General features: G+C 56.0%; 5 protein-coding genes across 5 annotated transcripts; 1 reads left to right on the top strand and 4 right to left on the bottom strand.

Moving 5' to 3' along the window:
* Window positions 1-555: 555 nt before the first annotated feature.
* PG998_010399 (PHB depolymerase family esterase) lies at window positions 556-1,496 on the top strand (the record flags this gene model as incomplete). Its single annotated transcript, XM_066877215.1, has 3 exons — window positions 556-720; window positions 781-1,074; window positions 1,101-1,496. The coding sequence occupies 3 exons, from the start codon at window positions 556-558 to the stop codon at window positions 1,494-1,496; spliced, it is 855 nt and encodes a 284-aa protein (XP_066726269.1).
* Window positions 1,497-1,812: 316 nt separating this feature from the next.
* PG998_010398 (glycoside hydrolase family 43 protein) lies at window positions 1,813-3,817 on the bottom strand (the record flags this gene model as incomplete). Its single annotated transcript, XM_066877214.1, has 2 exons — window positions 1,813-2,598; window positions 2,657-3,817. The coding sequence occupies 2 exons, from the start codon at window positions 3,815-3,817 to the stop codon at window positions 1,813-1,815; spliced, it is 1,947 nt and encodes a 648-aa protein (XP_066726268.1).
* Window positions 3,818-4,892: 1,075 nt separating this feature from the next.
* PG998_010397 (methyltransferase domain-containing protein) lies at window positions 4,893-6,084 on the bottom strand (the record flags this gene model as incomplete). Its single annotated transcript, XM_066877213.1, has 2 exons — window positions 4,893-5,784; window positions 5,858-6,084. 2 exons carry the CDS (start codon window positions 6,082-6,084, stop codon window positions 4,893-4,895), a joined length of 1,119 nt encoding a protein of 372 aa, XP_066726267.1.
* A 697-nt stretch (window positions 6,085-6,781) lies between these two features.
* PG998_010396 (uncharacterized protein) lies at window positions 6,782-8,255 on the bottom strand (the record flags this gene model as incomplete). The annotated part of the gene is made up of 2 exons (XM_066877212.1): window positions 6,782-8,083; window positions 8,136-8,255. The coding sequence occupies 2 exons, from the start codon at window positions 8,253-8,255 to the stop codon at window positions 6,782-6,784; spliced, it is 1,422 nt and encodes a 473-aa protein (XP_066726266.1).
* Window positions 8,256-10,365: 2,110 nt separating this feature from the next.
* PG998_010395 (FAD binding domain-containing protein) lies at window positions 10,366-11,913 on the bottom strand (the record flags this gene model as incomplete). The annotated part of the gene is made up of 1 exon (XM_066877211.1): window positions 10,366-11,913. The coding sequence occupies one exon, from the start codon at window positions 11,911-11,913 to the stop codon at window positions 10,366-10,368; it is 1,548 nt and encodes a 515-aa protein (XP_066726265.1).
* Window positions 11,914-12,240: the final 327 nt, after the last annotated feature.

Genomic DNA, 12,240 nt, shown 5'->3' with positions numbered 1-12,240 from the left:
CTTGGTTTTGCCCGACGCCCCAGCTCTCGCAGCCCCAAATCGATCCGCTCAAGGAAAACCAGGGACAGCTCGACCCAATTGGAATCTCATCTTGGTGAAACTTGACCGGAAGAAAACAGTTCTTCCTTCCTATCAATGGACAACATCTAACGGCAACCTGACCCACGTCGTGGTTCGTCGGTCCTCTAGTAAATTTGACGTCTTCTCCTTTATGCGGGCACATCCCAGCTTTAGCTGTCATCCTGGGCCTTAGTGACACTCGAGTCCACACCACTTCAGCGCCCGACTCAATGCGGATTGCAGGCCCATGAATAGCCATGGGCCATGAGCTCCCGGCGCCTTGTTTAGGCTGGGATCGACAGTAAAGGTATGCCCGTTTCGGGGCAGAATTCGGGCCTCGGCCCTGTCAGGAGCGCCGGGCCCTGTCAACGGCAGAGCAAGCACACATAAAACCCCCAGCCCGGCCAGTCAAGAACATCTTATTCACTTCCTCCAAGAAGCCCATCTTCCTACCACTACCCTCATTTCAACACTTCTTGAACGACACGAGCCATCATGGTCCAAGCCACTCTCTTCTACAGCGCCGCTGCGCTGCTGCTTGCCTCTTCCGCCCAGGCGCTCGAGTCGGTGACCAACTGGGGCGGCGCCAACCCCAGCAACCTGAAGCTGGACGTCTACGTGCCCCGAAACAAGGCTGCGAACCCAGCCCTCATTCTCGCTGTAAGCTCACCTTGACACCACCACCACGAGCAGTCCATCAACTAACCTTGGCCACAACAGCTCCACCCCTGCGGCGGCTCCGGCCAGCAGTACTCCCAGCAGGCCGACTACAGCCAGGCCGCGGAACAGAAGGGCTTCATCGTCGCCTACCCCAGCGCCACCAACGACAGCAACTGCTGGGACGTCTCGTCGGCGCGCGCGCTCAAGCACGAGGGCGGCGGCGACCCGACGACGCTCAACAACATGGTCAAGTACCTGGTCGGCAAGTACAACGTCGACAAGACCAAGGTCTTCGCCACGGGCTCCAGCTCCGGCTGCATGATGACCAACGTGCTCTCGGCCACCTACCCGGACGTCTTCGCCGCCGCCACCTGCTACAGCGGCGTCGCCGCCGGCTGCCTCATCGGCTCCCCGGCAACAGCCCCTCGTCGTCGGACCGCACCTGCGCCAACGGCAAGATCAACAAGACGGGCGCCGAGTGGGCCAAGATCGTGCGCGCCATGTACCCCGGCTACAGCGGCGCCTACCCCCGCATGATGACCTTCCACGGCACCGCCGACAACCTCGTCTTCCCCGCCAACCTGAACGAGCAGCTCAAGGAGTGGTCGACGCTGCTCAACGTCCAGTTCACCACCAACTCCACCAACGACCCCTCGGGCGGATACACCAAGATGGTCTACGGTGACGGCTCCAAGCTGATCGGCTACCTGGCACAGAATGTCGGCCACACCGTGCCGGTGCACAAGGACCTGGACCTGAAGTGGTTCGGTATCTAAGCGGCAGAACGATAGAAAATCTTGTTCTACCCGCATTCTTATTGTACATATTCCTTCTGGACATAAATCAAGCTTTCTACCAAGCATTTCTAAGTTCCCATAACTGCATCGTGCTTCTTAGTGATGGAACTCCGCGACGGTAAGATTCTCATAGTGGGCTGTCACTACATAGCTATTCGTTATCATTGATTGTTGGTTATGTTGATTACTACAGTGTGGTGAATTATTATAGTGTCCGAATTGCTACTTATTCCACTTGTGACATAGCTAATTGACACAACTACTCCTGGCCGCTTTCATTCCAAGTCGAATTGAATCACGGCACTGTCTGAGGCGGCACGCTCGACAGAGTCGGGATAACCTTCTTGATGAACCCCGTGCTCTCGTCGAAGTACATCCGATCAATGGTGGTTTCCCGGTGCACACCGTCGCCGTTGGGGATGGCGAACCGGTGGTACGCAATGTACCAGTCGTCGGTGCCGGGCACGTTGATGGTCGTGCTGCCGCCTGTAGCGAGGATGCCCTGCGACGCATCCTTCTCCAGGATCAAGCCCCGATACGTCCATGGACCGGTCGCGCTCGGCGCCGTGGCGTAACCGACGCGGTAGTTGGGCGATCCCGTGTCGTCGATGCAGTACGTCATGTGGTACAGGTTGTTGCGGTAAACAACGAAGGGGCCCTCGCGGAAGTCGGTCAGGCCCGCAATGTTCGAGATGGTCTCGGGCTTGATGGAGACCATGTCGTCAGCCAGTTCGGCAAAGATGGGGCTGCCGTTACCCCAGTAGATGAAGTATTTCTTCGTCTTGGGGTCGTAGAATGCGCCCGGGTCGATGGCCTGGCCGGACTTGGCCGACTCCCCGTTGGTGATCATGGCAGTGGACTGCGCGGTGAAGGGGCCCTCGGGAGAGTCGGCGACGGCCACGCCAATGGTCTTGCGGTTGTAGGTCGGGTTCTGGCCGCTGAAATAGAAGTAGTACTTGCCGCCACGCTCAATGATGGTCGGAGCCCAGGCATTGCCGACGGCCCAGGGTACGTTGCCGTTTGCCCCATCGAGCGTCAGAATTGGCTTCTCGCTCCGAGTCCATTCCACCAGATCATTGGACTTCCACACGTAAAAAGTGTTTCCCCCAGCCCCCAAAGCCGTCGGTGGTTGCGTACACGTAATACGTCTTCCCGAAGACAGCAATGTTTGGATCGGCCCAGAGACCAGGAAGAACTGGGCTTCCTTCGCGCTTCGCCAGAGCAGTACGCTTGGCGAAAGCGCTCGTCAGACGGGAACGCTCAGCTGCCGTGATGGGCATCACCGTGCCGTGTCGAGGGCTTGTTGGCAGATTGTGGGAACTCGAAACCTTCCAATTGGGCTTGGCAATGTCGTCTGTCTCGAGGGGCACGTACTTGCCGCTGCCGTACTCGTCCACGAAGAGGTAGTACTTCTGACCATTCACATCCTTGGGGTTCGATTGGAAAGCAGTCGGTCCCTCGATAGCAGCGAGGCCGGCGTTGCGACCGATGCACGAGGCAACCGTGGTCCAGGCAGGCAAGTCCGCCAGCAAGGTATTGGAACGCTCCTGGATGATGTCGGTGCAGCCCGTGGCGGACCCCTCGTCCTTGGTGAAGCGGTAGTAGACGTCGCCGGCCTTCAGCACGGTTGTGTCGATGCGCGAAGTGCCGGCGTCTTGCCAGACCTTGGCGTCGCTAAAGGTGCGGAAGTCGCTGGTGGTGGCGTACATCATGCGATGATAGGTGTTGCCCGTATGGTTGGGGTCGTTCTCGGCGTAGAGCGCAGACGCCCAGAAGACGACGTACTGGCCAATCTCCTTGTCATAGTAGGCTTCCGGGGCCCAGGTCATGCCGGCTGTTGGGGGCGAGACCTCCACGTGTCGTTGCGCCGACCAATTGACGAGATCGTTGGATTCCCAGATCTCCAGGAAGCGGCTGCCGGTTCGCACGGCATCGCCCCAAGAGGTACCGGACCCGATGGAAAGGTCAGTGGCGATCAGCCAGAAGGTTTTCCCGTCGACAGATCGCATCACGAAGGGGTCGCGGAGGCCTTTGGTGCCCATGGTGGAGGTGAGGACGGGCTGGCCCCCGTTGAGCTCCTCCCAGTCGAGCGCATTGTTGCCGTTGCTGGCGGCGAAATGGATCTTCTCGCCCTCTATGGTATTGCCGGTGAAGTAGGCAAAGAAGTAGGCCTCGTAATCGTCGGCTCGAGCTTGCAGAGTGTCGAAGGTCTTGGACCTGGACCAGTCGGGAAGAGCCGAGCCCAAGGAAACAGATGCCGAGCCAATAATGGCCGACAATAATAACGAAACAGAGCGCATCTTCTTTTCTGACCCTTTTCTTCGTCTGCCTTTTAGAAAAGAATGAGAATATAGCTATCTCGCTAGCTAATGCTGCCTCAATAAGCCTCCATGCAGGAACGATCTACGTGCATCCGTCCTCCCTTATATAGGGACTTGATATATAAATATATTACGTACTGGAGCTAGCTGTGGACCACGTTGGAATTGTACATCCATTGCGCATGCTACCGGCATGAATGCCGGGCTTTCTGGGACCAGCGTCGTTCGCCCAGTGGATCTGACGACATTGCGCATTGCTCTAGTGGACAGGCGGCGCACGTCTTGTTGTTGTTCACGGGCGCACGCGTTGGGTGGGCGGTTGGAGGTTGGTTTTACCACCAATCCAAACACTAAACTAAGGGATTGGTTCGGTGCGGATGATGGTCACGAGTGCCCTCGTTCGTATTTGGCGATCATGGCCGTTGGGGGGTAAGGGGTTCATGACGGATCTGTGCGATCTCACTCGCTTACTGGCTTCCTCGCTTCTCCGCAACACCAATACGGCAATGGCATGATCCCTGCTCCACGGCTACTATCCTCAAATCAGACCTTCCCCGCGAAATGCGACCCTGTGCGCGATCTCGTGACTTTCCATTTGTCATGACCCGGCCGGCGGTGGTGGACTGCAAAGAAACAGGAAACACATCAAATGTTTTCGTTCCTGGCGATTGCCGGGGGTTCCGGAGCCGTGTGCAGGTCCTCGTGGGCTTTTCGGTTTGCAGCTCACACTAATCGATGATAGGGCCGCTTCAACGACTGCGGGGTCTCCTTTCGACGGTCGGAAGACTTACAAGAACTTCTACACGCGACAGTCCAACTCTGTCGTATGCCGAGCCTCGGGATCGGTTGGCACGACGTCAGCGGTTCAGGGCGGAATGGCATGCGCTGCATCTCTCGACTTTGAGACTGTCACAACGAGCAATTGGGCTATGACGAAGACCTAGGTCATACGAGCGTGCATGGGAAGTGAATATGGGTTTACACAATTCTGGGAGAACCCCTTTAGTACCTCGTCCTAGTTCCTGACTTACACCAAATCAATACCATCGCCCTCTCATGATCTACCGTTCCTCCAATCAGCACACCCCCTTCTCTCGCTCTGTTCCGACGATCTCCTGGCTACCACAATAACAGCCTCCAAGACCCGGCTTCTAGCCCACCAGTCAAACACCAGCCTGGCAATATTCAGCGAGCCCAACATCATTCCCATATCTTCGAGCTCGTCGCCCCGTTTATCCATATAGCGAGCCAGGGGCTCAAACACGTCTTCTGTCACCTCATAAAACTCAATGTGACTGCGGTCGTACCCAGCCTCAGCCAGCATTGCGCTGTATTGGTCGCGAGTCATGAAGGTGTTAATGGGACATTCGCCCATCCACGCAACCAGCTTCAGGATCCACCGCTGGTACCACGCCGCCGAATCCGACAGCAACATGTCAAACGCCATGACCGAGGCCTTCAAATCCTGCGCAGCTAGAGAAACGATGGGTTTTCTGGAAGGGTGGAAATGGTAGAACGAATCCAGGGCCAGCACCCAAGTCTCATTCTGGCCGTGGCTGTTGTTGCTGTTCTGCTCCTTGTCGGGGAGCGACGCGACGGCTTTGCGCAGATCTGTGGGCCAGGACTCGATTTGCGCGGCGTCTTCGCAGAATATCTGGACATCGCTTTTGCTCGCTTGGTTTTTGGGCCCCAGGCGGTTCTGCGCAAAGCGGTATTGACGGTAATTTAGGTTGATGCCGACATACTTGAGTGGGACGCGGGCCAGCTGGACTAGAAACGCCGTCTGGTCGCCGCACCCGAAGCCGAGGTCTAGAATAGAAAGACTCTTGAGGCTCGGTCGCAGCTTGGGCGCTGGCGAGTCGGCCGTGTCGTCGAGCAGCCCGGCCTTCTTTAGGACCTCGACCAGGAGCGCTTGGCACGCCGTGGGGAAGTCATCTGTGTCGCGCCTGGAAGAGTCCAGCGATCGATCAATTAGCTCATCAGATGCACATGTGCAGGCGGGAGTAAGGCTTGCGCTACCAATATCCCATGTTCATCCACATGGACCTGGGCGGCAGCTCGAGATTGAGCTTGCCATGGTCGAGACTGTACAGTCGGTCGTTTCGTTTGCCAATTCCCCAATCCGTCGGGGTTTGGCGGGCGAACCGGATTTGGGGCCAGCGACGGGGGGCCAAGACGCCTACAGCAAACCCCGCCAAAACACACAGAACATGAGAACTGCTGAGGCACGAGAAACCCTCCCACATTTCCGCGAACATCATAAGTGCTATCTGATCATACACTAGGAGCTGGCTAACCTGGAGGGCTGGAACTGGTGTGCGAGATCAGGTTTATCAGCTGCTCATGCCCGACGCGACTTCATCTGGACTTCGCCAGACAAACAAAAGAGAGACAGTGTGCTTTCTTTATCAATCTCCGGCCAAGTCAGTAGAGCACTTTCGCACTCTCAGCGGACAAGCCCCCTAGAAGCTTCAGCAAGTCTGAGCTGTTCAGGCTGTCAAGCGCTGTCAACTCAAGAAGCTTCGCGGGTGCAGGGCGGGGAAATGCACACCTCGGCCATGTCTCTCTCCGTCTGTTTCGAGGAAATCCATTGCATGACTTACTTCCACCCATGTAGTGACACGACACGAGTAAAGGCATTATATATGGAGAGATCGATCATTGTACCAGTCTCAATACACAGTAGAGCCAGCCGGGCGTCAATGATGATGGCCCTTGGGCTGTTGCTAGCTGTGCTTGTAAATCTAAATCTGCAATCAAGGCCGCTCTTAGGTGCTCCGTCCGGCGGCCCTTGATTCAGATTGCAAGACATGTCATTTCCAAGGATGCATCACAACCACTAGCATTGAAACAGATAACATGGAAAAAGAAAAGAATTGCCTTGTCAATTTAGGTTTACGGCAATGCCTTCGAGATGCATCAATGGCTGAAATCGCTCGCTCGTCAATCGTCCAGTTCACTATTCCAGGGGACACGCACGCCAAAATCTTGCACGACACGAACCGCCGATACAATGCAGCCCTCGAGAAGGACCATCCCATCCCAACACCAGCCGCCCGCCAACCACACGCCGTCGTCACCATTATGCCACTCGGAAAACTTGCCGCGATCGTCGATCTGTTTCTTTTCTGGCCAGGCTGGCCTTATGCGCATTATGTTGTTCACAATCTCCCGGCTTTCTGGTGTCCTCAGCACCCTCCAAAACGCCGCGCGATGGAGAACTTTGAGCTCGTCAGACTTGCCGGAAATAGACGTAGCCACAATGGCGCCGCAGCTGACTGCATGAAGTGCTTCTGTGTAGCCTGGAGCCGTGAAGTTGGTCTCGAGCAAGAGAGTGTCGGCCACTTGTGAGTCGATTTCAGCCGTGTCGTTTTTCTTCAAGCTGCGGTCGCGCTCTTCAACGCGAAGCTTGGTGGACTCGCCCGCACGCTGTAGAACTGAGCTTTCCACCGCCCTGGTTGGTATTCGCGACATGATGGCTCGGAGGGGGGCGTAGATCTTGCCGACGGCCCGCGGATCAATTGCAAGCACGATCCGGTCAAAGATTTCCTCTTCCACCTGGTTCGCTCCTTGGCCTTTGGCCCAGACCATCCTCATCCGCGATCCGTATGGCTCAGCCAGCAGCACTTCGGAAGACAGCCTCACATCTTGGGCCCGCGAAAGGACTGACACGACTTCTTGAACTCCATGAGACACCACGAAATGGTCGGCCCCAAGCCTTGGGCATAAGTATGCGGCCAGATCGCTGGCCGGGAACGCCAACAGCTCTTCGTGTGAGCACGTAGCCACACTGGACATGAGGGGTACCAAGTAGCGGCTGCTAAAGTATTGCGGCACCCTCGTTCGCTTGAGATAGGCCCCGTAGCTCTCATCTCCGCGAGGCTCCACGAGGAGGCAGCATAGCGAGGACCAGAAGTAGCAGGCTAAGGCAATGATGGTCTCCAGAAGATGAGCTACAGCGTCTGATCCAGGCGGAGAAATAGGGAATATCCGATGGTTGTTGGACGAATGGATGAAGTAGGGAGAAGCCTCTTCGTCGTTTCGTGTGCTCTGGTCCGCGACGTCGGAGAATACGTACAGGAAACGTTTGGCGTGGTACCGAATCCCGAGGTAGTCGTACATTGCTGTCAAGTTCCGGTAAAAGCCCCCGGCGAAGGCTCTCATGGGCAAGTCTACCCGGCTGCACCTCCCGTCCAGCTCGTCCATCAAGGTCACCGAGGCGGCATCCAGCGATATGTGGTCACCCTTTTCTCCGCAATCAGCGTCGGGACCTGCGTTGGAGAATCGAAATACATACCTTTTCGAAAAGCGTGACGGAGTACCGCTGGAGCTCATCCTGTTGGAGCAAATAGCCAGTCGCCAGACCAGCCATTCCAGTTCCCACCACGGCCACTTTGAGCTTCGTAGCTGAGGCCATGTTGACGGCCATTTCTTTTCTGTCCCCTTGTCTCCTTACGCCAATTTCACACCATCGTAGCTTTGTTACCACTACGGGTATCCTTAGGCGCGGGGGAATAATTCTTGTTCTTAACTATAGATGTAGTGTGAAAGGTGTGTGACGTGCCAGCGCTACATCTTCCCCTCCAATGAACAGTTGCTTTAGCCCAGTCTGCGGTCTGAAGATCAACAGGACATCAATGCTCGATCCTGACTCGCGATTGCGGCTTTGTTTCCAAGCCATGGCCAGTAGAGTCGAGTCTAACTCGATTTGCGTGCATTGAAAATGACTCTTGAGTGTCACCAGGGCCGGTGTAAGTTTCGCCTGTTCGTTGTTAAGTTGGGATAAAACTAGCTTTTGCTGCGGACTGATGTTGGCCATTTCGTTCTCGTCCCCCAAAGAGAGGAGAAGAGCTAAGGTCAGCCAAACAGCTTTGGTATGCTCTTGCCAAAACTTATTTTCGCGCAGGCTGGGGGCTTTAGTTGAGGCTCAGTCACTACCATTTCGCCATATCAAGCCAGTAAAACTGCTGGATAAACCCTGTCCGTCTGGTCCATGCCACTGGAACTGCCCTGATACCATCTTCACGTGGGATTTACAGAGCGTCTTAGCCGTAAACAGTCTATTTTCCCACCAGGCTACCCCGTTACCCGCGAGTGGACGTATGATGCTAATGGCTCGTATTCTGCAGTAAGGGGTTTACCCACGTCGGAGCCATGGCTCGGGTGCTCTAAGAGGTTCCTTCGATGCAGTTCAATGCCTCTTAGAAACTCTGCATGGTGATCCTGTGCTCAGGGTTTCTGCCACACGGCGTTTGCGATCAACGCGATTCACTTTGATAGCCATGTTGGTCGTTCTCGGGTGCATCTGCGTTGCAATGGTCAAGGGTTCGGACAAGGAAGGGGACTGGGTTATCGCGACGATAACATATCTTCATCGGACCGTCCCAGCCACGCCACCACTGGTTGCAATCTTCATCGGCGAGTTTCGGATGATGAGCGACAACAACCTTGAGGGCCGAAATTCGTAATAGGTAGTGGTTGGACTCGTAGAAAAGCACGCGGAGCTGTTGCCACTACTGGACAGGTGAAGTTGGTACTCCCCCCAGAAAGGGTTGAAAGCCTGGCTGTGCGTGTTACCTCCAACCACATCAAAGACGGCATTTTCGACGTGATTTATCAGTGTATGATTCATCCAGAGAGGCGACGACGTTGCCATGAACTTAGGCGTCGACAGAAACATGACGACAAGAGGCCCATCTTTGAAAACATGATTGTAATCCGGGGGTAGTAGGGAAATGCCTTCATGCGCATGTCATATTTGGGTCAAGAAATACTTCTTTTAAGCGCGATATACTTGAAGATGAATTCAGAGCAGCCCACTCCGTCGTTGGTTCATAGATGTGCCCACCCGTTGATGGTGTTAAGACGAATATGTATGGTATTCCCTGCAGTTTACCACTCCCGTAAGTCGTGATTTGCCTTTCTAGTGGCACTGGCTTCATATAAAGCCGTGATTGAGAAAGATGATGGAAACACGTGGTAACAATCAAGTTCTCATGAAACATACATAGTACGATTCTCTGAGTATTAATAGACGACCTGGATATCGAAAAGACTATCTTGAGCTTCTCCCTTGATGCGTTTCTCAATTACCCCTTATTCACTGCCATCCCTTAATCAACGTCCCCAAGATGCATGTCACGACTCTGCTCAAGTTTGCGCTGCTGTCCAGTTTCGGCGCCGCGCAGTACATCAAAAGCGACAACTTCTCCGACGCCTGCCATAGTCCATGCAGCAGCGCCGTTGACATTTCGAAGAACTGTGACGACTCTAATTATAACGACTAAGCGAAGCGCGACTGCATCTTACTGGTGAGAATGCACAGTCGCCCTTCTCCGATTGCGTCTCTTGCGCCAAGGCACAAGGCGAAGACGACAACGATTCGGGTATGTTGGCCATTCTACGGTTCTGTCATTCGCTTGTTCTGATGAAGTACATAGATATCGCCAAGTTGGTAAACGCCTGTGGTTGGGATTACGATAGTATCATGGCCAGTGGAAGGTAGGGTAGCAGTGGCAACACCACATCTACTGTTTTACGTATTTAGCAGCTTCAGCCCCGGCCACCCGGCCAAACACTACACATTCAAGCAGAGACGATCCTCCAAGTCGGTTGTCGCCATGGATGCCACCCGTGATCTCGCCTGCCGCCCAGAGCCCCTCAACCGGCTTGGCTCCAGCCCTCAGTGGCTGGGCCTTGGTGTTGAAGGCTGCTCCGCCCATTGTGAAGTGCGTGACCGGTGTGACTTTGCCGACGCAGATCTCCTCGTCCCTATTTGACTCGCCAGCGGGCAGCCGCCAACGACCAAAGTTGGTTCGCCCAAAGGCGTCATCCTTTCCCTTCGACGCCGCCTCAGCATACTTGTCGACAGCTTCGATGGCAGCCGGGCTGAGCTCACTGACTTTCTTCTTCTGCATTAGCCCCTTCCACATGTAGAAGCCCAAGTGGCCAGCCGTGGCCTCACAGGCACCAGGGTCCATGAGCAACGTTATATCCCATTGCCGACTGTCACTCTCCTTACTGTGAGGCATGTTCATGATGGCCTCGCTGACCTTCTCGCGAGTGTCGAGCTCGTTGACGAACCTCTTGTCTTCGTCCGACAGCAAGATGCCTCCTTCGCCGCGCAGGGCCTCGGCAGCCAAGAACTTGTATCGGACGCTGGGATCTTTGGGGTCCACAAAGCCCGTTGGGTGAACCTGCACGCTGGTCATGTCCACAAACTCGATCCCGATAGCTTCCAGTATTCCATGGGACCCGGGCCGGTCGTCGTTGGTCGAAGGAAGACCGGCAAGATCAGGGCGGTACTTTGCCAGCAGCCCCGTGGCATCGCCGGCAAACCCGCCGGCCGCGAAGACTACGGCGCCATCGAGGTCGTGTGTTTCCTTGTCCTGCACGTATCGCACGCCCGTGACAGCGTGGTCCCGCACGGCGAGCGACACCACTTCGGCCGAGCTGCTGAGCTGGAAGCCCGGGTTTGCGTTCAGCTTCTGTTGCATGGCCGAGACAATGGCGGCGCCCGGAGGAAGCTTGCCCGCCCCGCGATGGGTTCGCGGCACCGTGTGGCCGCCCAAGATGGCCACGACGCTCAGGTCCACGCCGAACTCGTCGGCTACCCAATTGACCGCCGCCTCGGATCCGTCGGTCAGCGTGTTGACCAACCGCGTGCGGTCCACCTTGGCGAGGTCTTGCGAAAACCTGCGCCCGGCCGAGCGCACCGAGTCGTTGTAAAAGGCATCATCCTTGGCGATGCCGGCGGCTTTCTGGAAGCGGGTGTGCGCGCCGTTGATGCCGGACGAGGCCTTGATGCTGTTGCCGCCGGGTTTCGGGGCCCGGTCCAGCATGTGCACGCGCGCGCCGGCCTGGAGGGCCTCATATGCAGCCGAGAGGCCGGCCAAACCAGACCCGACAACTATGACGGGTCGCGGAGACGACATGGTGGCTGGGGTGACGTCCGAGTCTCGCAGGTTAACCAGAACGCTAAGTGCACTGAAAATGGTGTCGCTGTGGCGCAGACTGAGCGTGGCGATGACGATGCCAATCAAAAAGATGACGAGCAGGCGTCGACTTCGGTACATGTGAGCTTGGAGGCGAACAGATGCGATTGATCGGTTCAGGTTGCTTTCATTTGTTTGCTGGCTTTGGGCAGGCCGCAGATATAACCGGCGACAAGAAACCCGAGTGGGTGCAGTTGTCAGCCCATGTCATACGATGGTGGCTACACAGACGCCGACGGTCGCACGGGAATCGTTACCCTGATGAACCGAATCGCCGTGAAGCGAACTACTAAACGGCACTTCGCCTGCAGTGATCTGCCCGTCCCGCCCGAACATGCGATGGCCCATTTGAGACGTCCGTCGATTCGCCCAGAACTCTCAGACCATTGTTTCTGTCCAGGAAGTGGG

The sequence above is a fragment of the Apiospora kogelbergensis genome (assembly GCF_038363985.1).
Source record: "Apiospora kogelbergensis strain CBS 113332 chromosome Unknown utg000007l_segment0_segment0, whole genome shotgun sequence".
Taxonomy (NCBI): Eukaryota; Fungi; Ascomycota; class Sordariomycetes; order Amphisphaeriales; family Apiosporaceae; genus Apiospora; species Apiospora kogelbergensis.
The sequence above is the reverse complement of the archived record's forward strand: the minus strand, read 5'-3'. Positions and strand labels throughout refer to the sequence as shown.